Source organism: Embiotoca jacksoni, unplaced genomic scaffold (genome assembly GCF_022577435.1).
Source record: "Embiotoca jacksoni isolate LCO1_2020_lvr unplaced genomic scaffold, fEmbJac1.0.p SCAF_1, whole genome shotgun sequence".
NCBI classification, from domain to species: domain Eukaryota; kingdom Metazoa; phylum Chordata; class Actinopteri; family Embiotocidae; genus Embiotoca; species Embiotoca jacksoni.
The window spans coordinates 13,202,108-13,227,550 of NW_027185229.1; the positions used below are offsets into that span (position 1 = coordinate 13,202,108).

At 40.9% G+C, this 25,443-nt stretch overlaps 1 protein-coding gene across 1 annotated transcript; it reads right to left on the reverse strand.

Annotated features, from left to right (window-relative positions):
* Positions 1-289: 289 nt before the first annotated feature.
* Positions 290-22,671, reverse strand: lhfpl4a (LHFPL tetraspan subfamily member 4a). The gene is made up of 4 exons (XM_069173468.1): positions 22,266-22,671; positions 10,676-10,912; positions 8,318-8,334; positions 290-4,437 (listed from the first exon to the last, which is right to left on the reverse strand). Exons 1-4 carry the CDS (start codon positions 22,669-22,671, stop codon positions 4,384-4,386), a joined length of 714 nt encoding a protein of 237 aa, XP_069029569.1. The 3' UTR covers positions 290-4,383.
* Between the last annotated feature and the right edge of the window lie 2,772 nt (positions 22,672-25,443).

Below are 25,443 nucleotides of genomic sequence, written 5' to 3' on the forward strand. Positions count from 1 at the left end.
GTACAAAGTGGCATTACAGGATTTTACAAACTGCACCTTTAAGGACTTCCCAAAGATATATTTGTGTTTTTTACTCTCAAAGAATTCTCCAGTAGATTTAGAATTAGTCAAACTTTATATGATAGTGATTGACTTTATTTAATGTGTGACAAAATACAGTCATAGCATTAATTAAAATGTAATTTAGGTATTTCTATTTGATTCAATTTGAATGATGAACTTTGTATAAGACTGAAGACATTTTTGTGTTCATAAAAACAGAAGTGGAAAAGATGTAAAATACAAATAGTGTCGATAGTCAGTTTGTTTATTTTCTTGTTAAAACAACAACACCAATGGTGATAAAGTGGTTTATGACCCCGGCTGCCACGCTGGACTCTCCTGCTGACTCTCCTCCATGCTGACAATCCTGCACAAATATTCTCTTTTCAATTTTGAAAACATCACAGCGTCACATGACCGGAACTTAAAATTACAACAAGAGCAGTGCGTGGAAATGAAACCATACAGGAGAAAAGAAGCACTAAAATAGTAAATCGGGGATCAAATAAATAAACGTAGTTTTTATTTTTGATTTGGAACAATTTAATGACAGGAAAGGGGAAGACGGGCCAAATTTGAGGACATAATGTAAAATAAAAGAGAGCTCAGAGAGAAGAGGGTTTTTTTGGGGTTTTTTTTAGCGTCGAAGTGTCCTTTGTGCACTCTGCTCTGATGTATGATTAATACAGAGGGACTGCTACTGATGAAGCTTAAATGTCATGGTTTGCATAAATAATCCCACTAACTAAAAAGTACCCTGCTGACAGCGTGAGCCGCAAATCTTTCGGCAACAAAATACGAATAATATTTCATATTAAAATCCCAATCCGGTTCTGAACTGTGCAGTCATTAGAATGACAGTACAGAAATAATTTTAGTGACGGTGGTGGTGTTGGTTCACTGAACAGCTGACGTGGTGTGCACATTTAAACACTGGATCCCAAAGCTGTTCCAACAGTTTATTTTGGTGGTTCAGGATTAAAAAAAAAAAAAAAGGAGGGATGGATGGATGATTGGATGATTTTTCTAAACATGAAAGTATCAAAAGCAAAGACAAAATAAATACATTAAACATCAAATCAAATCAAATCGTTGAATGAGTAAGTAAATAAGATTAACAATGTTGAACTTACTTAGTTAATGCATCCACAAACTTGTTTTTTTTCTCCCCCATCCTCTTTAAGGTAACAAACATAGCGGTCTAAAGTCATAATAACGACATTTAGTAGACATAAAACATACATGAAATATCAAACAGAAACAATGAAATAACCGGTGGAATCAAAGGTCAATTTTCACTTATAGAGCCTCTCTTTGCTCTTTGTGTTTGGAGGGAAAGAGGCACTGCAGGCCAAAGGGGCGGGGTTACATCGTTTCCTGGGGCGTGCCCGTGAATTGGACACACCCGGGATGTGGCGCAGACGTGAAGACGTCAGGTGTAGTCAGGTCTCTTCAACTTGTGATTTAACAAGTACGATTGCTGTGAAGTTCCTGAAATCACAACCAAATCCTGATGACTAAAAACAGAGTGGCAGTGACACTGGATCCAAAAGTCTCATTATATTGTAAAACGCTGTAATGTATCATCTTCCTCTACATTAGAGCCTACAGACACACATCTAATATAAGTTTTAGATTTAAATCTCCATGATTTTACTTGTTTCTTAATAAATACTTCTATGCTAGTGTTTAAAACTCATCGTTCAAAGATTGTGTTCGTTTGACAAAAATGTCACACAACCACGCTGGAAAATGTAGCCAGGAGAAAATCTACCATGTCATCACAGTTTAGAGAAGCAAGAGGTGCAGGCAGATTCTCTGCTTACATGTTGTTATTTTTTTTTTTTTTTTTTTTTGCTGAGATCATCCTCTTATCGCAAACTTTCTGTAAAATAGAAACATTTAATATGTATTCAAGAGGGACCCAGATTGACCATGTGGAATCCAGCTCATGCAGTCATGGATTGTGATATCAGTCAATACTAATATGTGCAAACTAATTTGTCCAAAAAAAAAGCTAAACAAGAACTGGCCCTCCAATGTAAAACTGACAAATTGTTCTGTGCTGGGTATTTCTGGGTGTTTTAAAAAAAAAAAAAGTAAAAAAAAAACTTAAGTTTGTAATATATGACCATCTCTATGGCCCTCCATGCTTTTGAAACTTGTAAACAAAAGTATGCCATGTTAAAAAAAAAAAAAAAGCAGCCAAAAATAAGCAAAATAGTTTCTCCAGGGAGGGTGAGGGATTAGAAGGGAGGGCAACGATACAGTAAATTTGAGTCATTGTCTGGCATATGCAAAAATTTGAGGGAAAAAAAATGATGGAAAACTTTCCTGACACAAGTTTTCTTCAGTATCACTAATCCAGCGACTGGTTGTTTTGTTCATCCATGGGTACATAACGACCTCACATGGTTTAAACGGAGATAAGACCATTACCGGACTTTTTAAATGTCGTAATCGTGAAACCTTTTTAGAGCAAAGAAATGTGCAGTTTTTGAGGCAAAAAAAAAAATAAAAAATTCAAAGGAGCCAGCAACAGATAAACCAAACTGCAGTCACTGCAGGTATATCTGCTAACAGATGTCGCTGAACTAAATTAACCCACTTTTCCCCTGAAAAAACTGTTTTTATGCTCCGAGATCTGAACTGTCTGTTACCTCATCAATTAGACAGCACCTTAGTATTAATAGAAAAGAAAGCTAAAGATGTAAGAGCACGTTTTGATTGGAGATAGTGATTTCCCTGCACCCTTTAGATAGTCCTGAATTGCGGCGTGCCAATGTTTTTCTTTAAATAAAAAAAAAATAAAAAATGTTGATAATAATATAATATTACAAATAATTAGCAAAAAGGCTTTAAATGACGGTGTTACAAATCACCTGTGGCACCTTTTGTCCAAGAGCCTTTCAAAATTAGCCCTTTTTGCTCCACCCAGCTATTTTTGCTGCTCTCTTTGTAAAGCAGCTCAGGTTTGTTGGATTGAATCTCTCCGATGTCCATTTTCCCCTCCGGGTGTGTTTTTCAGAGCACATGCTGAACTGAGAAAAAGTACATTTTAAAATGTTTTAATTATGGTGGAATTAAATAATAACCACATTCTGGCATTTTTTTTTTTTTTTTTTTTCCTCCCCGACCTCCAATTTAAAAATGTTAAAAGACGAGATCAAATTTCAAACGCACGTATCCGAAAGTACTAATCTTCGTCCACGTCCCGTGTGTGGAATCAAAGAAGGGGAGCTGCACGGTGCGCACGTATTTTGTCTCGACGGAAGTCTGCGCGGCGTCTCGTCCTCTCCACGTGGACTCTTTGAATTTTAGGCGGTGGGGCTGGATCGTGCAGCAGACTGTCTGTCAGACTGAACAGGGTTCTGAGCACCCGCCGAGCGTGAAGAGGAAGCCCCAGCTTGGCAAGCCCGAGATAGATGCAGCATGCAGGGCCTTTCCTGGTGCCAAACAAACAAAAAAAACCAGTCGACTGAAAAAGCACTGAGAGCGACCGGAGTGGGACAAAGAAAAAAAAAAAAAAAAAAAAAATTTGTGTGAAATGTGTCTTGTATGAAATAGCTGGACAGGATGGACATTTCTCTGACTCTTAGCTGTTGGACTGAAGGGTCACGCGTCGTTAAATGACGAGTGCAATTCACACTTTTTTTTTTTCCATGATGTGACGATGCAACAAGTTCACTATTCCAAAGCTGACGGGGACGTTTCACGTTGGGACAACAAAACGATTGAAAATGTGTATTTTCCCTGTTTCCATAAAAACACGACTATTTATGTACAATTTATTTTTGTAATTCCCGGGATCACACCTTGTCATATACAAGGAAAAGTTATAAATTGGCCTGAAAAAAAGACTGTGGCTGTACAAAAATCTTCTCTTTTTTAAAAATTTATTTTCCTTTTTTTTTTTTTTTTTTATGTCACAAGTAGCACTCGTGCTACATACGCACTTTATGGTGTGACTTTTAAAACTGGAAATTGCTTTTTCCTGCTCAATAAAAAAAAAGTTTTTCTCAGAATATTATTTTACCGTAAGCATTACCATAATCAGTATCTTCATGATCTTTGTTATAGCGTTATGAGATGTAGCACTGTGTGTGTTATGAATGGTTTTTTTTTTTCTCCCAGAGTTTGGTAAGGCTGATCGTCACACTTCATCTCAGGGTATTTTTCTCTTTAAACAGTTTGCCTTTTGATTGCACTTCAGTCCTATTGTAGGAACTGCTGGGCTTTGGTCTCCAAGTCCAGATCAAAAGGTTCTACCCTGAAGAGCTCAGGAGAAAAGAATAGGAGGAGCAGGATGGAGGGAGGGAGCTGGCGGAGGAGGTTTGGCTCTCAGTGGAACCTCTGGACTCCAAATCTTGGATCCTTGTTGTCCCGGATTTCAATCTGGAAGAGAAACAGACGGCGACAATGTGAGGACCGCTGCGGTAATTAGATCTGAGAGGGATAAAAATGACGTGCGACGGGAGAGAGAAGAGGGGACAACACGGGATGTAGGACGAGGACTCCTTCATGCTCTGTGCGCTTTAAACTGCGCTGAACTCTTGAGTCCTGTTCAAGTACCCTCTTCTGCAGCCGCTCGTGTTTGAGAAAAGACCTTTTGACAACACAAAACAAGTCTACGCTCATCCTGCCGGGAACGTTCCCAGGAAAAAGAGTCTCCACCCGTGAAGGCTTTTATTTTGAATAAGTGACACATGAAATAACCAACAAAAAAAACACATTTGTGCAGCTTGTCTATAGTCACAAACTCATGCTCTTGGAAAGGCACTCCCAAGCATGCAGAAACGACGGCTGTGAGCTGTGAAGGATGTGGATCATCGTGTTATTTATCTGTTTAACCCGTCGTGTTGTCTGTAATAACGAATCTCTCTGGATTGATGATGACAAATGTGGCGCTGACGAACTCGCCGCTACAGACAAGAAATAAGTGCGCTTTTCGACCCTACCCTACAAGCTGTTCTGAAAAGACGCGCTCGCACGCACACACACACACACACACACACACACACACACACACACACACACACACACACACACACACACACACACACACACACACACGCGTGCGCGCTAGTGGGCACTGAAACCTCTACGACCCTGGTTTGTAATTTGGCTGAAATGAAACATTCCTGACACAGTGTGAAGTCATTTAGAGTTTTCTCTTCAGCGTACAAATGATTTTCCACAAATCAAGAATATTTGCCTATTTGCAAGTGTTCCTGTGAGAACTTGCCAGGTGTTTATTTATTTATTTATTTTTTTAAATTCGACCATGAAAGCCAGTTGTATATTTTGGCAAACCAACTACTTTAATAGATCTTTGCTTTTTCAGCCTCAATATCAGCTTTTCCCCTTGAATGGTTACCTCTTTACTCATAGTGTTCAGTTCAGTCCTTCTTATTTTTACAGATTTAACAGATTCTCTATCAAATTGCTCTCAATCAATCTCAATGTCTCAATAAAATACCTTAACGGATATTTCATTCACTTCATCAGTGGTATAGGGCACAAATACATTTTGTCTGAAACTCACAAGGGAGCAAATTCAGCACGGAGGCAACCTGACGAGAATTGAAGGGAGTTTACAGCGCATTTCCCTTTAAAAGAGAGAGGACAGGAAGGCCATCAAGTTCTCGGATGTAAAGGATACAAGTGCATGCAAGAATCGCATGCTGGTTTAAAATATCTTTTAAAAACTGCTCGATCTTACTCCATCCATTCCCAGATAAGGACCAAGATGGAACTAAAGGAGAGAAGCAATTTTAACGTAAGATAAATACGGTTTAAAGAAAGTTCAACAAGCATTATTCTAAGCATCTGAAACACACAATAGTGTAAAAGGGCTTTTTTTTTTTTTTCTGTGTATATTTTCTGTGTATTATGGCTGATGAATCATCCAACCAGAATTTGAATTAGGGATGCACTGTTTTTTTGGGTTTTTTTTTTTTATGGTTACAACGCATCGCTTGTCAGACTTCTATATTAATGTCCGTAAACTGATTCAATGGCAGGACCTGCATCCGCAGCACCGCAGCTCAGACGTGTGCGTTTAAGTGCAACGCCTTATATCTTCCCCCTGCACGTCACGATGCTGCGCTCGTGCTCGAGAGGCGTAATCTCGAAATGTATTGATCCACCGGGTAATCTCAATTACCTCTTCCCAAACCCGTGATCAGCCAATTGAGGCCAACTCGTAGTACCACGGAGCCCGGACCTCCAGACAAACGTGTGTCGGTTTCCTCCAGCGTAAAGTCGGTCTGCTCATTCTTTATTCATAGGAAACCAAGCCAGCTGTGTCACAGCCGGCTTAAAGGGAATGAGAGAAGGGGATTTGATTGGCTGTGATTTAAGTCGGCCGTGACGCAACATTTATTTACATATTCCTCCTACTTCGCTCGCGCCGCTGTGTGCCCGAGCTGCCAAAAATACCGAACGCCTCCGCCACGCCCGGTTGCGCTGTTGTCGCGGGTTGCGCCGGACTGAAGTTTGCGAAAAGAAAAATCGATGCGCTCGGGAAAACCTGAATGTCTTATTTGGAGAGGAATTTTGTTCTTCTCTCATTCTGAGTGGAGGGAGGCAAAGCAATCACTCCTGAAAATGCCTGGGTCGTCCGAGGACTTGGTCCCGTCAGGACTGTGCAAGGCCAACTCCACACAGCCGCGCCAAAACTTTTAACACGATCAATTCTGTGGAATAAAATATGCCTGTTTTGAAATAGCGCCTCGTGTTTCCTCCTGTGGCCATTAGCTGCACAGCGATGTTCACGCTACCTAGTTTGACCTTCTTCCCGTGAGAAACGACATCGAGCTTCCTCGGTGCGTTTAGGCTGGTTGGCTGGCTACTTTCACAGTCCTGCGTAAAGGAGCTTGTCGCTGAACGGAGTTTCCCGGCTTTAGTCTGGATTGTCCCGAGGAAGTCTTTCATAAGAAGTGTACATGGTCGTTGCACCGTTGCGTTGGAGAAGTGACAATCAAGGTGCGCTGTAGCACTGCTGCCTGGTTACGTTAACTAGTGCTTGCGTAACTCAGGCCGGCGTGTCTGAGCGAGCCCTTGTGGTATTTGGATGGCATTACCTCGTTCGCGGAATTGTCAAGCAGAGTTAAGCTATTGTGTCATGGTTAGTGAACTTGTAGGAACTGCTTTTAGATCAGAATGAACCTTGTTACTGGCACTAGTGATAGACAGGCTAACTTGCTGCGGTGAGCCTGATGTGGCCGAGCCTTTCCGCGAGCTATGTCTACGGCTTCTATGCCTGCTAAAGGGTGAGAGCAAATTGCCCAGACTTCGCTGCCTGAACCAAATGGATGCTCTCACTGCGCTTTAATGCCAGAAAGGAATCGTGGAAAAGAGCTTGACAGTGGCGGTGGCTTACAGTAAGGATCCCGGGCCGGTCAGCTGCCGCCACCACCGCCATGACGGCCGGTCAGCCGCTGTCGGAGGAGCTCAGTGGATGAGCAGTGGCTAACGCGTTATGCCCAGTGTGGACTCTGAATGTTTGTGTAAATGGAACAGCAGAGCCACTCCCCAAAACGGTAAAAGCACTGTCCCGCCAGAGAGGATCTCACTAGACCGTGGAGGCCATATCGCTGGTTTATAGATGTGAGGGTACTCGGCCTTCTTTGGCGGTGAGAGCCCATTCTACTTGGAGCACGGGCTCTGTTTAGAATAGTGTCCGTTCAGGACATTTGCACAGCCGCGCCGCACACATTTTTTAAGCTTTTACAGGCTGGACGTTCCACAGCCGTCAGTGAGCCACTGTCCAGCACTGCATCAATCAGACCTAATGGACCTTGTCCTGAGTTGATGCAGTTTCACAGCTTCGGGAGTGGGCTACATCTCCCGTAGTGGAACACCGAGCGACGTTAGAAAAAGAACATTGGATTACTTAACCTAATCCATGGTTCTCTGCTCACAGAGAGAGGTCTTTTACTAACACTTCCCTCCTTGCACCGGCACGAAAAGAAACCTGCCTGAATGAGTTGAGATGGCTAGATTGGCTGTGATAATATGACAGGAACAGAGCCCGAGCACGGCGAAGACCTGCAATGTCACCGAAAGGGTCTGTTCTGTGGATTAGGTTTATTCAGTGGACACGCACGACCTTTCACTAGCACTCTGTGGGATGTTGTATTATTCAAAAAGGGGTGCTTGAAAACTGTTTTTGTGAGTCTGAATTATGCAATTAACACAACACACATCAATCACAACCTTGAAACCACAGACTCATACCGCAACATTAGAAATAACAACAAAGTGAACTTACCCTTGACACCGCAAACTCTGTGGAAGAAACAAAAGGACAGAGATTACAGTTTTTCATTCATTGTCCCTGAAATTACATTTCATTCAAAGACCCACGTGGCTCATAGAGGAGAGAAATGAGATCTGATCACAAGTGATCACTTGAGACGCATGTGGAGACGCATGATAGGTGTGATCAGACAAGTTCTTATCGTTAAATAAATGTGGACGGAATTTTCATTGTTTCGAAAATCATAAATAAACTGATAAAAAGATTTTGTCAATAACACAGACAGCAGATTTGAGCTGATTAAGCATATTAGTTTATTTAGTTGACTATTAGTGTCATGGGAATTTAATGTGACCTTATTTCCCTTCAGATATGCTGTAGAATATTTTCTGCCAGGCCCAAATGATCCTATAATTCATTTAAATGACTGTTAAAAATGTAAATAGGCTTTACTAATCTCCTATCTATCTATCTATCTATCTATCTATCTATCTATCTATCTATCTATCTATCTATCTATCTATCTATCTATCTATCTATCTATCTATCTATCTATCTATCTATCTATCTATCTATCTATCTATCTATCTATCTATCTATCTATCTATCTATCTATCTATCTATCTATCTATCTATCTATTAAATGCTATACTGCCCCAGGCGGGACACATTAAATACCCAATATAACCTTTAATGGCACATTTAAGTGTAATTGGAAGTATATCTGATTGTTGGTGCATGACACCATCTCATTTTGACTTGCAGATGCAGGCAGACAGAGAAAAAAAGAGCGAGATGAAGAAGCATAGAGGTAAACAAAAAACAAAATTGCTAATTGAATTACACTGAGATACTGAACTACGAAAGCCTGAGACATTTACAGACAAACATATTCAGTGAAAGGAAACCGCATCTACATCTGCTAATCTGAAATGTAACCATGGAAACTTCCTCCACATACTCAGAGGAATTGGGGGAGTTTTATTCTTTTTTTTTCTTAAGGCAGCTCAATTCAGGCTTTACTTCCTCTGCTGATACTGAACACAACAGAACACGAGCCAAACACACAAAAAGTCGTTACAAAAGAAGTTGCCAAATGTCAATGTGAGGGTGAAGTTTGTAAATTGCAGATTATTTATTAAAGTGCAGAATATATGCATTCATTCAGTTCACAACCGGTATAAACCAATTAATCATGCATGTTGCATTATTCAGTTTACTAGCATGTATTCTTGATTTAGGATGTGTGCACATTTTTCAAAGGTTTAGTAATTTATCTTATTCAGTGACTTTCAGACTAATTTCACTCCCTGAATGTGGTTGATGGCCAGAATTTATGTATTTAACTATAAATCTGATTATCCTTAAAAAAAGCAAAACCTGTCTGAACTCAAATTTAAATCTGGTTCCTGGGTTCAGCTTGATTTTGAGTCATACATTACTAAAGTATTGTACTAAGTACAAGTTTGAGGTATTCCACTTGATAACTTTCTTTTTATGCTACTTTACACTTCCACTCCACTACAATTTAGTAGTTAATATTGCACTTATAATTCCACTACACTCTTTTGACCCCTTTAGCTATAAGTACAATTTTTACTTCCCAATTGATTCATTAAGAACATAATCAGCAGATTAATCCATAAGGAAAATAATCATTATTTGCAGCCCTGTACAGAATAGTTAAATAAACACATCAGTAATAATAATAAACAATACTAAAAGTGCACCTGATATACTTTGGTTGTTGTGGAGGCTCTTTAGGATAGTCAGGAAAAAAAAAACAAGGGCATGGCATAGGGAAGGGAGAATATGTATTGATGAAGAAAAAGAGTGTAGAATGAAGTCAGTTTAGGCTCATATGTCCACTGAATGTAGAGGGAAATATTTTCTTTAGAGTAGTGGCACAGATACTGGCAGGTTACCTGGAGAGGAATAAACTCATTGACACTTAAGTGCAAAAAGGTAGAATTTCAGGTTTTGCAGGTAGAACGGAACATATTAGCGTAATGCAGATTCCGGCAGCGAGGCAGGAGAAACGGGTTTTGCGTGTCGTGTTCTTACATGAAGCGAATGCGTTTTGCTCAGTTCCGCATTGCCGTATCTGGAGTGTTTGAAACTTCTTTAGGGTGCCGGGAGAGATGGGGAACCTCGTAAAGGAGAACTTTTGGGATATCAGGATGTGTTTCACCGGAGCTGATATCAACACAGCGTGGCAGATGTTGGAGATGGGGATCATGGCGGGTTGTACTATTTCCCTATGATTTTGGAGTGTGTAATTTTAGGTTAATATTGGGGCTTTAAGGGTTGAGGGATACACGAACAATGTTCTTCTTCAATTCATTTGTTAATAATTTTCAAGTTTCTTACCTTTGTTGTTGGCCTTTAGCTCCTCCTGCAGCGAGTCGCTCTGCCGGTTGCCCAACACGAAGGCCAGAAAGGAGAGGATGAGGGCATTAAGGATGCCGATGATAGCAAGGATGTATGCCCAGCGCACTGAGCAGTTTCCCAAGGTGTACTTCCCTGTGTCCTCGCCGCACATGTCCCGGATCACCTCTGCTTCCCAGCCATATGGGAAGATTATACACCCGAGCACCAGACACACAGCTGGTGAGCAGAAAGATAAAAAAAAAAAAAAGAAAGAAGATGAGCGTAAGGGAGCAGAGAGTAGAAGCAAGGGAAAGACAAATCAATACAGGAAGAGGGTGTCGTGGAAAAAAAACAAGACTGAAAGTCAGGATGAGGGCAGGTGGGGAGAGAAAACTTGGTTAGGTGTAAAATAGCAGGTCAGGCTCAAGGTGACATGAAGTTAATCGGATGAAAGTGAGATAAAAAAATAAATAAAAAAAAGGAGGCACATTAGGGAAGACAAAATATATTTTTTTCTCTCTGTGCTGCAAGTCAATTGCCCTGGTATTGCCAGTATCATCACTATCTCTTCCCCTCCCTGTTCATCGCTCTATTATTCAAGAAAGCAAAGTCTTTAAAGCGGCAGAGGGAGAAACCTGGAGACAGAGCCAACAAAAAGGAACATTTCAGATTTTTCTTCAGACAATACTGTCAATTTGTCTTACATCGCACTCTACTGGATAATATATTGATCATGCAGGTGTATGTCATGACCAGAAGATTGAACTATTTCAGCTTTGTTGGTGAGAAATATTATTTTGACAGTCAGTTTGACGGATGTGTGTAATTACTAGAATAACCACAAGCCTAAACTCAGAGAAGCCAGTTAGTGACTGAGTCGTGGAAAAAGAGCCATGTGCACAGGAGGTTGATAGATCCAGGGTGATCTGCCTGCAGCTCCTGGTAGGCTTGCAAGTCCCTGGGGGAGTTCCCCTCTGAATGAACTGCACCTGGCGAAGCTGCCCTCTGAGCCTCAAACCTGCTCACCATTTCTTCCAGGCCACGAACGGTGGAAAGAATTTCCTGATTTGTACAACCTACCAGTTTGAGGCAAGAAAGGATATTGAGCTGACATGTTGGTGCAAATCCTGTCAAACTCTATTTTTATGTTTAGACACACAGACATACTGACTTATTTTGATTTTCACTTACTCTGAAATAAGTCTGTTCCTCTTTGCAGAGGAGATTACGCATCCCTACGTCATATGAGGACCTTGTTCTTTTAGACTTTGTGTGCAATTGGCATATACATTTCTGTATTTTTAGCTAGAAAAAGATGCCTCTGGGAAATTTGTGCATGCGTATGCTCCCAAAAGGTTTGAGGGATCCCTTGGTGTGTACAGGGTCCAGCTGAGGCCAGGCTGGCCCTAACAGATGGGTCCCTGAATGCCTCATTTACTGGATAACTGCTACTGTTGAGAGGCATATACAGATAAAAGGAAACTCAGCTGATGTGTGTTGGAACATACTGGACTGTAAAGGTTTCGGCTGATGTAAGGACAGTGAAGAAGACGTAATCCTCACGGATGAAGGTGAGCTGCAGGGTTCCTGGGAGGGCGGATGATACACATTTAGCGTAATGCAAAAACAGTGGTGATGCCAAATATTTATCAAGTTTTTTTAAATCTTCATTTAAGTTACATATATGAGCTAACACAATTTATTTAAATTAAAAACACAGCCTCAGCTGCAACAATGCAGGAGTTCCTGATTGATGGCAAAGCGACCCTCAGATGGGTGTTCATAGTATATTTGTATTTGTGGTTAAAGTTGTGTATATATACAGACTTTGTGTCTGTTTTTGATGCCGTGTCACCCGAGGGTCCAAAGATAACGACCATCTGACACTGACTTTTGGCCTTGTCCTTGTGTACAGAGACAGCTACGGCTACACTAAATCTTTTAATGATTTTGTGTACCGTAGAGGATAAAATCCCCAAATTCTTCGTAAATTTACATTACAATATTCTTAAATTGTTACACTACTTGCCCACACAGACTTCCACAGAGGGGTGGACATCTCTGCATCTTCACTACTGAAAGACCTCTTTGGGATACTCTTTTTATACCCAATCACATTACTGACCATTTGCCAGTGCTAGATGTTTCACCAGGCGTTTTCTTTTAGTGTCACACAACTTTTCTAGTCTGTTGTTGACCATGTCCCAACTTTTTTTTTTTTTAAACTTGTTGTTGGCATCAAATTCAAAATGAGCATATATTTTTCATAAAACAATTCAAATTTCTGTTTCGGCATTTGATATGTTGTCTTTGGTCTATTTTCAATTAAATATGGGTTTGCATGATTTGCAAATCATAAATTTCACTTTTTATTTACATTTTACACAGCGTCCAAACTTTTTTGGAAACGGGTTTGTAAATAATATAGGAATTACTTCTTTGAATTCCATTACAGAACGTCAACGTCAACATGAATGTTAAATTCACCCACTACAATTACTTTGTCTGTATGAAGCACAAGACCAAATAAAAAGCCAGAATTACGTAATCATGCGTCATTACCGCTGGCGTGAATCCGCAACTGCAGTAATTGGAAGTTTACTGCAGTTTATCGATGAGACTGAGCCAAGATCACTTGCGTTCTCTTCTTCCAAGTCGCACCTCTTCTCTCCTCCTGACCCCCCCCCCCCCCACTAATCATATTCATCCGATCAGGCTTTCTATCTCGGGGTCATACCATTCAAATAAGACGCGCTTTGCTCATTGTCCCTCTTGCTCGTCTCGCAGGCACCCACTACCACCACCCCATCTCCATCTACCACCGGGACTCGGGACTCCCTGCTGGGGCAGGCTCAGACGCCCTCCTGCAGAGCGCTCTGCGAGGATCTGCACTGGCCACAATTGCGCCGTCGACGAAGTCTGAGTCGGCACCAAAGTTCTCTCTATTCATTGTCACAAGCCCTGTAATAAATCAGAAGTCTCTTCCGGTTGAATAGTTTCAAATGTGATTCAACATCACCTCCTCTGCCCCCAGGACTATGTTGGCAGTCTGCATCAACTACCATGGCCTGACGAGTACTGCAGTTCAGTATCCAGTGTGGATATTGTGCTTTTGACGAGTGCGAGTATCACACAAGTAAATGTGTAAATATCCGGCTTCTAACATACACTAGCTGTGTCCACACCTCGAGGCCAGCTACACGCCTCCTTGTTTACACAGCTGCATCTTGAGACACAGATGGTATACGACCAATCGCACACGCTCTGTCAGTGTACACAGTTATAAATTATAACTCGCAACTCTTCAAATTAAATCCTGGCATCGGCTCGTTTGTTTGCCATGGTTAGGAGCGATGATTCAAATTCAGTCAGCCTCATCTCCGATGCTGTGACATGACTGCATTTATTACAAACAATTGTATCACTAAAAGAGGCAGAGGATAAACTAAACATATGAAACGCTGAGCAGCAGGGATGTAGCCCTTCTGGGGCTCCCTAGTTTTCATTTCTAGAGTAACCGATGGGCTGCCACCTTTATTTTAATCATAAAAATATTATATAATATGTAGATATTTTTCAACAAGGTGAGGATAAATTTGGGGTCATTCAAGAGATGTTTTCAGTACAACCACCTTTTCAAACAGTCTGCTGGGTTTTTCAAACATTGCTGTTGAATTACCCTTCAGAGGTCAACTATTTCCCGTGTGACCTGAATGTATGCTTGTGCAAGGCTCTGTACTACAGTCCAGTTGTAGATAATTGCGCTGCAAGTTGACCAAAACATACTCCGAGATACACCATTCTTTTTATTTTTTGATATTTGTCACCTGCTGGTAATTATTCAAGACAATTGTACGGTTTTTTTTTTATCTGCTACCATTGTAATTTCAGGTGAATCCAGAAACAATGTATTAACAGATGCAAGTGTTTTTTGTCGGTCGGCCACAAATATTGTAATCCCCTACATAGCATTTAATGGGTTGTGATGTCTTTTTCTATATACTTTTTCTGTTTAATGTATGGAGAGATGGCCATTTGGGCCAACTGTCCTCTGGCTTTCTCTTCAGTGGATTTTGTAGGATGAAACAGTGTTGTTCATTTGTAGTCACACGGCTGGCAATACTCTTATCTATTTTTCAAGTCTGTTATCACCAGGTTTCAGTTGCAGTAGTTTTTCTCCTCAACTGGTTGTGGTAATTGGTGACTACAGGAACAGCACCAGTTGTCAGAGATAAGTTGTCTTTCAGGATGGTCCTATTGCTTGTCTGCCTCTTCTCTCCTTTTCACCTTTTCTTATAACTTCAGTGCTGTGTTGCACCTTGTGTGGTAATTCCCTTTAGTCACCTTGACCTGAATACAACTTTATTTATATCCCTAACCAGTTGTCTTCAGAGATACTCAACCTGACCCCAACTACACTTGAACCAGTTCTCTAACAGTAGCCAGTAGCGGGCATGGTGAGTGCAAAGTCAGACCCATGGAGCCACAAAGCGACATTGATGGGAAATCCGCCAGGGTGAAATGAAGCTGAATGAACTTTTAAGCAAACATGATTAAGAATCTAAAAGATGCTTGGTGATATTGGGAATCCCAAGTATGGGGGTGATGGCATGTGTTGATGTCAGCAGAACATATGGACCACAGTTCAACCAATGGGAAAGAAATATCGACACAGAATTTCAGGTGCGTTAGATGTGTCAAATTGTGTGTGAGCGTGTCAGTCAAAAACACACACACACACACACACACACACACACACACACACACACACACACACACACACACACACACACACACACACACACACACACACACACAACACTATACATTTCATGGATGGTGAGGGGCAAAAAGACAGCAGGGAAAATTATAAAGAAATCATGAGGAGATAAAGGAAGGACGAATGAGGAGGAGGGAGCCTTCTGGATGCAAAGCCAGGCTCACAGAACTAGATGCAGGATAGACAGTAAAAGAGAGTGACAAAGTGGAGAAGGCAATGAGGATGGAGGAATTCAAATCCAAGAAGGCGCAATGGAGGCAAGTGAAGTTGCCATAGCAACTGGCTGGACCTATGAGGCCGGGGTGAGGTGCAGGGAAAGCTGGGGTTCTTCGACCCTGCTCAGATGGTTGGACAGACATGTTGGTTACCATGTTTTTGTTACATCAATGAGATGAGTCACATGGATGAGTGAGTATCCAAGGAATACACATCAACAGTATACTGTGCATACATATTGTACATACTGATAACCAACGCACGGCAAACAGCCAAGACAAAAACATACACACAAAATGCCAACAGTGGCTGGTGTGCGAGAGAGCCCATAATTGCCAGATACTCACACTCAATTTACGACAATGCACTGAATTTATATCAGGTCTTCGTTAGAATCTCTGACCCGTGGATTCCTGCAGGCACAGTTCTGTCATGTCAAGTCTGTGATGCTGTTATTTTCCATCCTCTGCACTGGCTTCATACCCCAACAAGAGCATTTCTGAAGCAAAGCGTTTCGTCTGCCCTATTTTGTTGACCTGCTCATTTGGGTTTTGTGCTTCTAGAATAGGAAAGTATAGGCTATGTTGTTAAATGGTTTGTTTTTAGTATGTGTTAATTGGGTTTGATGTTATTTCCTACTTTCTCATGCTGTAGCCTCTGGACATACGGTTGACTGTGTTTCAGTTGTTAAGAAAACATTTATCCTCATAATTATCCTATATCTATATTTCACATATAGTGTCTGTTAGCAGGAGGAGAGTGTATTGTGTATTATTATTGTGGGAATTTGGGAGGGAGGGATATATACTTTAACTCACAAATAAAAGAAGTCTCTAGAGCAGCTTTCTCTCAATTGTGGAATATTGTCAAAATTAGGAACATCCTCGCTCAGAGTAATGCTGAAAAACTAGTCACTGTATTTGTTACCTCAAGGCTAGACTGTTACATTTCCTTATCAGAATGTCCCAAAAAGTTATGCTGGTCTGGGTTGGGAGACCTCCCATGATGCACCTCTGTTTTCACTCTCCAAGCATTAATATGCTACCATTGTATCTCATTAATTGAGTGTATTTTCTTTCTTTCTGCTTTCTGTGGTTACTGGCCCCGCTATCCTGTCCAGTGTTTACTTTTTGTTGACCGTCTTTGCCGTTCTTTATTTTTTTTCTGCACTTCCATCACTCCAACTGGTTGAGGCAGATGGCTGCGCATCTCTACATCTGGTTATATTGGAGGTTTCTTTCAGTTAAAATGGAAATTATGACTTACAACTGTCATTGATGTGGTAATTGTTGAATTGTCGGGTACCTCTCTATGGTGTTGTAAGGTTCTGCCGTTAGGAAGCCTTGAGTTAACTGGGGTAAGGAAAATTGTAGTGTATGTATAGCACGCTACAATACAGCCCAAATCTCCATCTGTTTTTCAGCAAAGTCTTTGCTCATTCTGTGAGCTAAATTAAATCACGGGAGACATCCTTGTAAGTTTGTTCTGCTGGATGATCTTTCCTTCCCTTGTATCTGATAAGCTCAGTCTGAAATTTGTTGTGTGAGTGTGTGTAAATAGAGGAAGTTGAATATGTTTTGACAATCTCTGAGACAGAAATATGTTAACACCAACAAATAGGCCTATTTGGAAATCAATACAACACCAGAAAAAAAAAAAAATCCAAGAACTAGACCCCATAAACTAATCAAATGGGCTGTATTGTTGACTGAATGGGCCAATAGATGGCACTAGGGCAATGTCCTTCATTGTCAAAAGTCTTTTTAATAAACCTTTTTTAATGAAAAATATTTAAAATACATTACAAATACAATTATTTATTAATTATTGTATTTGTAAACAGCAAGTAGTAGCAAGTAGAAACTTTCCTTGCTGTTTGATTCACACATTTACAGAACATGCATGGGGATATTCAGCCTTATTATTTTTGGAGGGTTTAAGTATGCTGTGGTGTAAAAAAAAATAACGTTGAGTAGCAAGCGTACTAAAATAACCTATAACATTCTTATAAAGACCGTCTTTATGTAATGTTTGGATTCAGTGGGTCCAGTGAACTGTGAGGAGACAGAGCAGAGCGGCTCGTTCGTGTATCATCATCTACCCTGGAGCAAACACCAGATTAGAATCAACAGTCAGCCTCACAAATGTCTCAGGTCACTTCAGAAAGGGCTCATTAAAGCAAAAATAATTCTAGCCTTTTCAAACAAGATTTTTTTGCTCAGTTGGCTTCAGCAGCATTGAGCTTGAGCAATACTGTGAGTGGACACTGATGCTGCTTTCCGTTCAGGCATCTAGACAATGTTTGTTTTGTATTGGTCGGAATTATTTTGTCAGAGCTGATTTGTGTTTGGATATTGTTTCTGCACTGTTGTGGATAATCTTGTAATGGTGTTTCTATTTATCAAGTAATTTATCAAGAAGAGATTTGCCCCTGGGGTAAACTTTGTCTTCGGCCCAAGTGCTGTACACACAACAGCAAACAAGTTTCATACAGAATAGGTACATACTGTAATTTCCACATGTAGAAACACAGAGCAATCACATCAGGATTTCATCTCACAACGTCATTACTGACCCAAGGTCCAGAAAAGACAAAGCATCAAACAAAATAAATGACATACAAAAGGACAAAAACGAACAAACCCCCGCAATTTCCATTACACTTGACAACCCACACTTGGTTGCTGATTGGTTCACCATTCAGAGTGCCTCAGAACAGGGTTCCAGACTTTAATCAAAGCAAAAAAACTGAAGCTGTGAGCAATAGCAGGCTAGCAGGATCGTAAGCCAGAATTGTCACACTGTATTTATGCATGCTTTTTCAACTCAGTTTCAGTTTTTTTTATGATTAACACAATCAAAGGCCTTGGAAGCATCAGTAAAAGAGGACTGATAAATTTTTTGTATGTTTATGTTTTTGCTTAACGCATATAAACACAAGTAAGTGCCTTGTTTAGCCTTATAACCAAACTGCTTAAGTCTCTGCAGACTTAATAAACTTAAAATGAAAACTTTTTTAATCTATCTAGCAGGATTCTTTCTTGGACTTTTGATAGTTACTGGCTAAAGCTATGGGGCATGTAATTATATAGGCTGTCTATGTTTTTTCTTAAATGTGTTCCTAAAAAATGTCCTAGAAAAGTCTGACTTAAATTTATTTACATTTTACACAGCGTTTTTTGGTAAAGGTGTTGCAAAAGCACTAATGTAAAGTATAAAATGTGTAAGTTTATGAATATAAAGAATATGAGTGACTATGTTAATGTGATGAATTCACACGCGCAATATAAGATCATCCATCCATCCATCTATCCATCATCTTCTGCTTATCCGGGGTCGGGTCGCGGTGGCAGCAGGCCAAGCAAGCTGACCCAGACTTACCTCTCCCCCGCAACATTTATAAGATAATTGATTCCATGTTAATTTGATGTGAATATGGTGTGTACTGTCTTATAAGTGTGATAAAATCAATACGCCATTTTGATTTCACTATTGCAGCTGCATTAGTAAAACTGTGTTAAATGCAGTTAAGAGTTTGGTTTTGGCTTCGAAAGAAACCCCGTCAGTTACTTGGCCTATCCATCTCTTTGTTAGTCTTCTTTTTACTCACAACTGACTTACTAAGCTTGCTTAAACAAAAACAAATCACTACCTATAAATTCCACTTAAAAGTTTGTGGCCAAAAGCATAATAACTATGCAAAGAGAAGAGTAGGAAGAGAGTAATATCCTGAAGAATTCTCTTCTTTCAATGAATGCAGGCTAATTAGATACAAACAAATACAGCCTGCTGCAGGCACGGCAGTTTCCCCTCATTTTTCTTGTTTATTTCATTCTCATTACTCGCTCACTAATTTATGTATTGGGATGAGAACAACAAAGAAAGTAACCTACTGTGTTAATGTAAGCGGTGTGTGTTGCTGCATTGTAAGCACCAGTTTTGGTCTCTCGGGGGATAAATGCTTTATTAAGATTCTTTTCAGAATATCAGAAGGAGAGGATTATCCCAGAGCCAACGTAGTGCTTCCTAAAAAAGGAAAACAGTAATATTGTAACGGCCGGGGAGACATGTTAGTTTTTAATGCCACTGTGTTCATTCTAACTGTCACGGTATTCAGAATAGTTGTTCAGAGAGGATAAAAACCAGCCTATTGTTGTGGTTAGTGAGAGTTTCAATGTGTTATTGAACATTTCATAATCCTACAAGTTGTGAAGCCTGACAGTCATTTCTGTTACCTATAGCAGAGAGTCAAGAGGGAATGTATTCTTTTACTCTGCTAGTTAAAAAAAAAAAGAAGAGCGCGTTAGATTGCTGAGCATGCCGAGCATGAGATGCTCGTTCCGAGAGCTACCTGAAAGAGAGGAATATTTTGTTGTGTTAGGGTTGGCTACGACATGCAGTAGCCTGTGTGTTGTTCACAGATGAAGTTCCAGCAAACCAGGCACGGTCTGGCAGTTGATAGTGGTGGGAAAAAAGTGGGGAGGGATTGACGATGGAGAAAGGAAATGGATTACCAGCTTTGATAAAAAAAAAAAAAAAAATCTCAAGTTGGCAATGCATATTTCTTCTCTAGGTTGAATGTAAGTGCTGTCACTGGCCTTGGATTCCTGGAATATTCATGCTGAGAATTTACAGACTTAACAACTACATCAGGAAAACAAAGACAACAAGTGAAAGATTTAAAATGAAAGCAATTGGTAGTTGCAGCCCCAGCTAGCAATCAAAAGGAAACCCCAGGGCATCTGAGCTCATCATCTGTAACAGCCGTAACTTATATTGTTATCGTTGCTACTAGCTGTATTCACTGTTTCATATAAATGCCATAATTAATATGTAACTTCCTTTTGTTTGTAATTGGGAGAGAATTTTAAATGAATGGGAATGAATTTCTAGTAATTTGATTTAATATCTTTCACTTTGCCTGGTGTCCATCTTTCCAATTCCTTTATCCATCTATCTCTTCCTGTAGGCCCCTCTTTGTTTTCTTGCCTCTCTCCCATAGGATACAGAGAACCAAAAAGTGTAAGAAAAAGATGATTTCTAAAGGGTCGAGTCCACTGCCATCCACACAGCCCCAACTCTGGGTGCCTTGCAGGATGGAGTATTCTAGCCATCAATACTTCCTCTCAGATAATGTCAGTCCTGCCAGACCAATTCATACCCCCCCCACCCCCTTACACATACACACAGACTCCTTCCCTCCCTTCACACACAAACTCGCATATCACCTTGTACCTTATCAGTGTAAAAACTGGAGCGATGCTTTATGAAATAATCTTGGAGAATTTAATTCTCAATAAAAGCCAAAAATCCAATCAAACCTCATCTTCAACACAGTGAAACCCATCACCCACTGCTTGCTGCATCTTTAAACACATTTGAGATGAGTTTCATCTAAATCACAACCAGTTAATTAGTGATTCGTGTGATTAGGGATCCACCAGGGAATTCTTTGATGTTGACTGAGCTGGCAGGAGACACTTGTAGGCTCCACCTGAGCTGATTCAATTTGTTCAAAACTCTTGTGATGCGGGAGCCTGGCAATAAACACACTGGTAACCACTCCTGCATGTGTCTGTTACAGTATATACATACAGCACTGCTGGGGCTCTAAAGAGGAAGATTATTTGTCCAGGCACAATTGAACTGCATACAAAATTATCAATATTGACAAAAGTAAGAAACTTCATCAGTTTCATCTGTGAAAAAAAATGACCTGTTTTCTCCATTATTTCCCTCTCAGATCAGCTCAGCTATGTCTATCTGACAGCTTATTCCTCCACCTTATACAGTTAAATGCATAATACAGCCTTGAGTGTGTGCTTGTTCTGGTTTTGTACACATTAATGAATGCATTGAGTGGGGATACCTTACTGGAATGCATGTGCAGATCATGCATAATGTAGGTTAATCTGGTAGACAGATATGGCAACCGAAATAGAAGTTGTGATCTTTGATGCAACACTGCTGAAGTCATTTTATTGTCATAATTCCATACAATTACACAATGACACATTATTTCAACCAGCCTAAAAGAACAGGCAGTGTCAGAACGTTGGCGTTCATGGGGTAGACCCTGTGTCCGCCAACATGGGTTCAAAACTGCTTTATGTTGCAACACAGTGGAGGAATGACTGATGATGTCATTTGTTTTTAGTTTGGTAAAGACATGAAGAAAACTAAACTCTCAAAGGATGCTCCTGAAGTCCTTATTTGGCTTTAAGAGTTCGGACTTGGCCTACTTGGATCTGTGGTCCTCATCAAGAGGAAGATCGCACTTCAGCTCTCTTCTACACTTAATGGAGCCCAAAGGAGACATTAAGATATTAAGCTTGCGCAGCTGACGAGGAACCCGTTCCCCTGGCACAGAATGAGTGTTGAGTCCTGTGGAGGACCTACTCCATGTTGACATTTTAGACAAAAAGACAGAACTGAGGGTAGGTTACTTATGTCCCTATCCTCAAGATGTCCCCCCACCGAAAAGCATTGAAGGATTCTCCCATCACCCCCTCCCCCCCCCCCCCCCCGCCAAAAAAAAAAAATAAATAAAAAACCTGAAAAAAAAAGCCCTCTAAAAGTGCGTTTAAACCTTACCACAAAGGAGCTGCATCCAGGCGCACGTCTTGTAGACCGTTGCGGTGTTGCAGAAGAAGAAGAGGGCGAAGCAGCCGATGCAACTGAGGATAAGCACCATGGACATCAGCACAAAGAAAGAGGCTGCCTTGAAGGCTCCGGTTGGGATGGAGCCGAAGTCGGAGAAGCTGCCATGGCACAAGAGTTCCCGGTCGGAGTTCCCGTTGCCCACGCAGTAGTGGAACAAGCCAAAGTAGCCGGCTTGGGGTGTATTGACGCTGTCGCCAATCCAATAAGGCTGGATGAAGATCACCACGGTGATGATAGACAAGCAGATGGTAAATATGGCCCACAAGACCCCAATGGCCCTGGAGTTACGCATGTAGTTATCATGGTAGATTTTGGAGGCTTCTTGTGAAGGCAGCATTTTTCTCTCCCACTCCCCCCAATGCCCCCTACACAGCAGCGGCAACCTGAAACTCCCCCCCCCCCTTTTCTTGATTCCACTTCTCTATCCACAGGTGCAAAGGGTGAAATAAAATTATATTTGAAAAAAAAAAAAAAAAAAATCCTTCTGCAAACCAATGTCCAAAGGTGTAGTGACTCGTCCCCCCTCTCTTCCCGAACCAACCAGCAGATCCAGATAGTCGTCCGTCCACACGTTACTCCTCTCCTCCTCAAATCGGTCTATCAAGACAGTGGCGGGGCGTAAATTCAACTGAAGGCTGAAGCCCGTCCTCTTCGCGCCTCTCAGCGCGTAAAAAGAGCTGACCGACAAAGCACACGGTCAAATGCGTCGGCAACGGATGGACGGCAAGAGATGCGTGAGGAGGACAATCTGCTGCCAACGTCTCACCTCTTCCTAATACACGGAACGGTATCCCCCCTCTGCAGTGCATTCACGCTTCAAAGACGAGAGATGCCGCAGCTCCGTGAAGTTTATTGAGGTGATGATGAATATTCCACAAATGAACAACGAAGGGAATGGCGCAGCTTTTGACACGCTCGAATCAATAGTGAAGGTTTGGAAAAAGAGAGGAAAAACAAACAAACAAAAAAAAAATCGTTCGTGTCTGCTTGAAAAAAAAATAATGCATGGCATGGAAATATAAATCAGTCCTTCAACACCACGATACTGTGACTCTCTTTGTCTTCCCCCCCCCCTCTGACACTCTCTGTTTTCCCCTCTCTTTAACTCTCTCTCCATCCTCTTGCTGTGCCCCCCCCCCCCCCCCCCCCTCCCGCGCGCCTGTGCGTGGCATAGCGGACCGTTGACGGGTTGGGACCGTCACAATCACAGATGCATCACTGATCAAACAATAATAAAGGGCAAAGGACATAAAGACAGCAAGGAGTATGAAAGACAGCAAACATTGTGCCTCTGGAGGTTTGCTTCAAGCAAAGCTGGTTTTAAAAACACAACAAAACAGGGTCCCACGAACTCCAGATACTTCAAGGTTAAGGATTTGATTTATTAACCCAGTACTATGACTAATATCATGTAATTTACCCCTATTAAAATACGGGATAGTTGTGAACTGTAATAATTGCCAATCTTACCTAAAAATACACACCGGCTAAATACACTGACTGTAAAGTTAACCCAGTGTTGCATTATTGCTGTTCTTATCCACACTGCATAGTTTTTTTTGTCCCCGTCACACAACCTAAAGGACCTTATAGGTAATTTGTCCATATAATTTGATAAGACCCATAGCAGCGTCCCAGTGGCAGGAGATATGGCCCAGATAAACGGCTGTACAACAATATAACCCCATTTCCAAAGAAGTTGGGACGCTGTGTGAAATGTAAATAAAAACAGAATGCGATGATTTGCAAATCATGTAAACCCATATTTGATTTTAACCAGAACAAAAACAACATATCAAAAGTTGAAAGTTATAAATTTAGTTTTATTAAATACAATTTTTTTTTAAATGTCATTTTGAATTTGATGCCAGCAAAATGTTTCAAAAAAAAGTTGGGACAGGACCAACTAAATAATGGAAATGTTGTAAAATGACAAAGAAGAAACAAGAAAACCATGAGGAATCTTTCACAACTAATTAAGTTAATTGGCAACAGGTCAGTAACATGATTGGGTATAAAAAGAGTATCCCAGAGAGGCAGAGTCTCCCAGCAGTGGAAATGGAGAGGGGTTCACCACTCTGTGAAAGACTGTCTGGACCTCAAAACTTTGATACTGATGGCCATGAGAGAAACTCATTGATTTAATGGTCGGCTGACAGGCGGGTGTTAAAGACATTATCTGTATGGTGAAACTACAACTTTCAGAAAATGAACAACAAAAAGCGCATCTTTGTCCCGTGTTTATCACCGTGTTGTTTCATGGACATGGACATCTTCACTCATAAAGTCCCGAAGTCAGGTTAGTACATCTGTACGCACAATAATAATGCAAATGTCCCGCTGAGACTGAAACCGGAATTTCTCCGTAATAAAACACTGGCATGACTGGAAAATATGTCCATATGTGAAGTTGCCATAGCAACTGGCTGGACCTATGAGGCAGTGGTGAGGTGTAGGGAAAGCTGGGGTTCTTAGACCCTGCTCAAATGGCAAGACAGACATGTTGGTCATCATGTTTTTGTTACATCAATGAGATCAGTCACATGGATGAATGAGCATCCAAGGAATACACATCAACACACACACACACACACACACACACACACACACACACACACACACACACACACACACACACACACACACACAAATGGTAGTGTGTGAACTGTTTTTGCTGTGTTTTTTCTAATCCTTACAACTTACCTCTGCTTATGTTATAAACTTATCCCGGTCGGGAAGGTTGTGAAAAAGGCACACCCAAACAGCAACCAACTGTGACATCACCCATTGTTTTGTAAACTGCAGTTATGAATCCTTGAGTTGGAATTTAGACCGTTGCCATCTTACCAGTTTGCAGCGGTTGGATCCACAAGTGACCACGTTTGGCAGGTTTGGACAACGTGAGGTTGGTGTTAAAATGCACCGAGTTAATTAGGAACAAGGAAGACAAATATAGAACAACTTAACACTGCAGACAATTCTGTAATTCAGTGGTAGCTATATTTGAGGCAAGTGTTTATTAGGCTAAATAACACCAACTATTAGCATTTTTTAACTTTAATTGTCTTACAGTTTATTTATTCATTTATTTTTTATCCCCCCCCCTCCA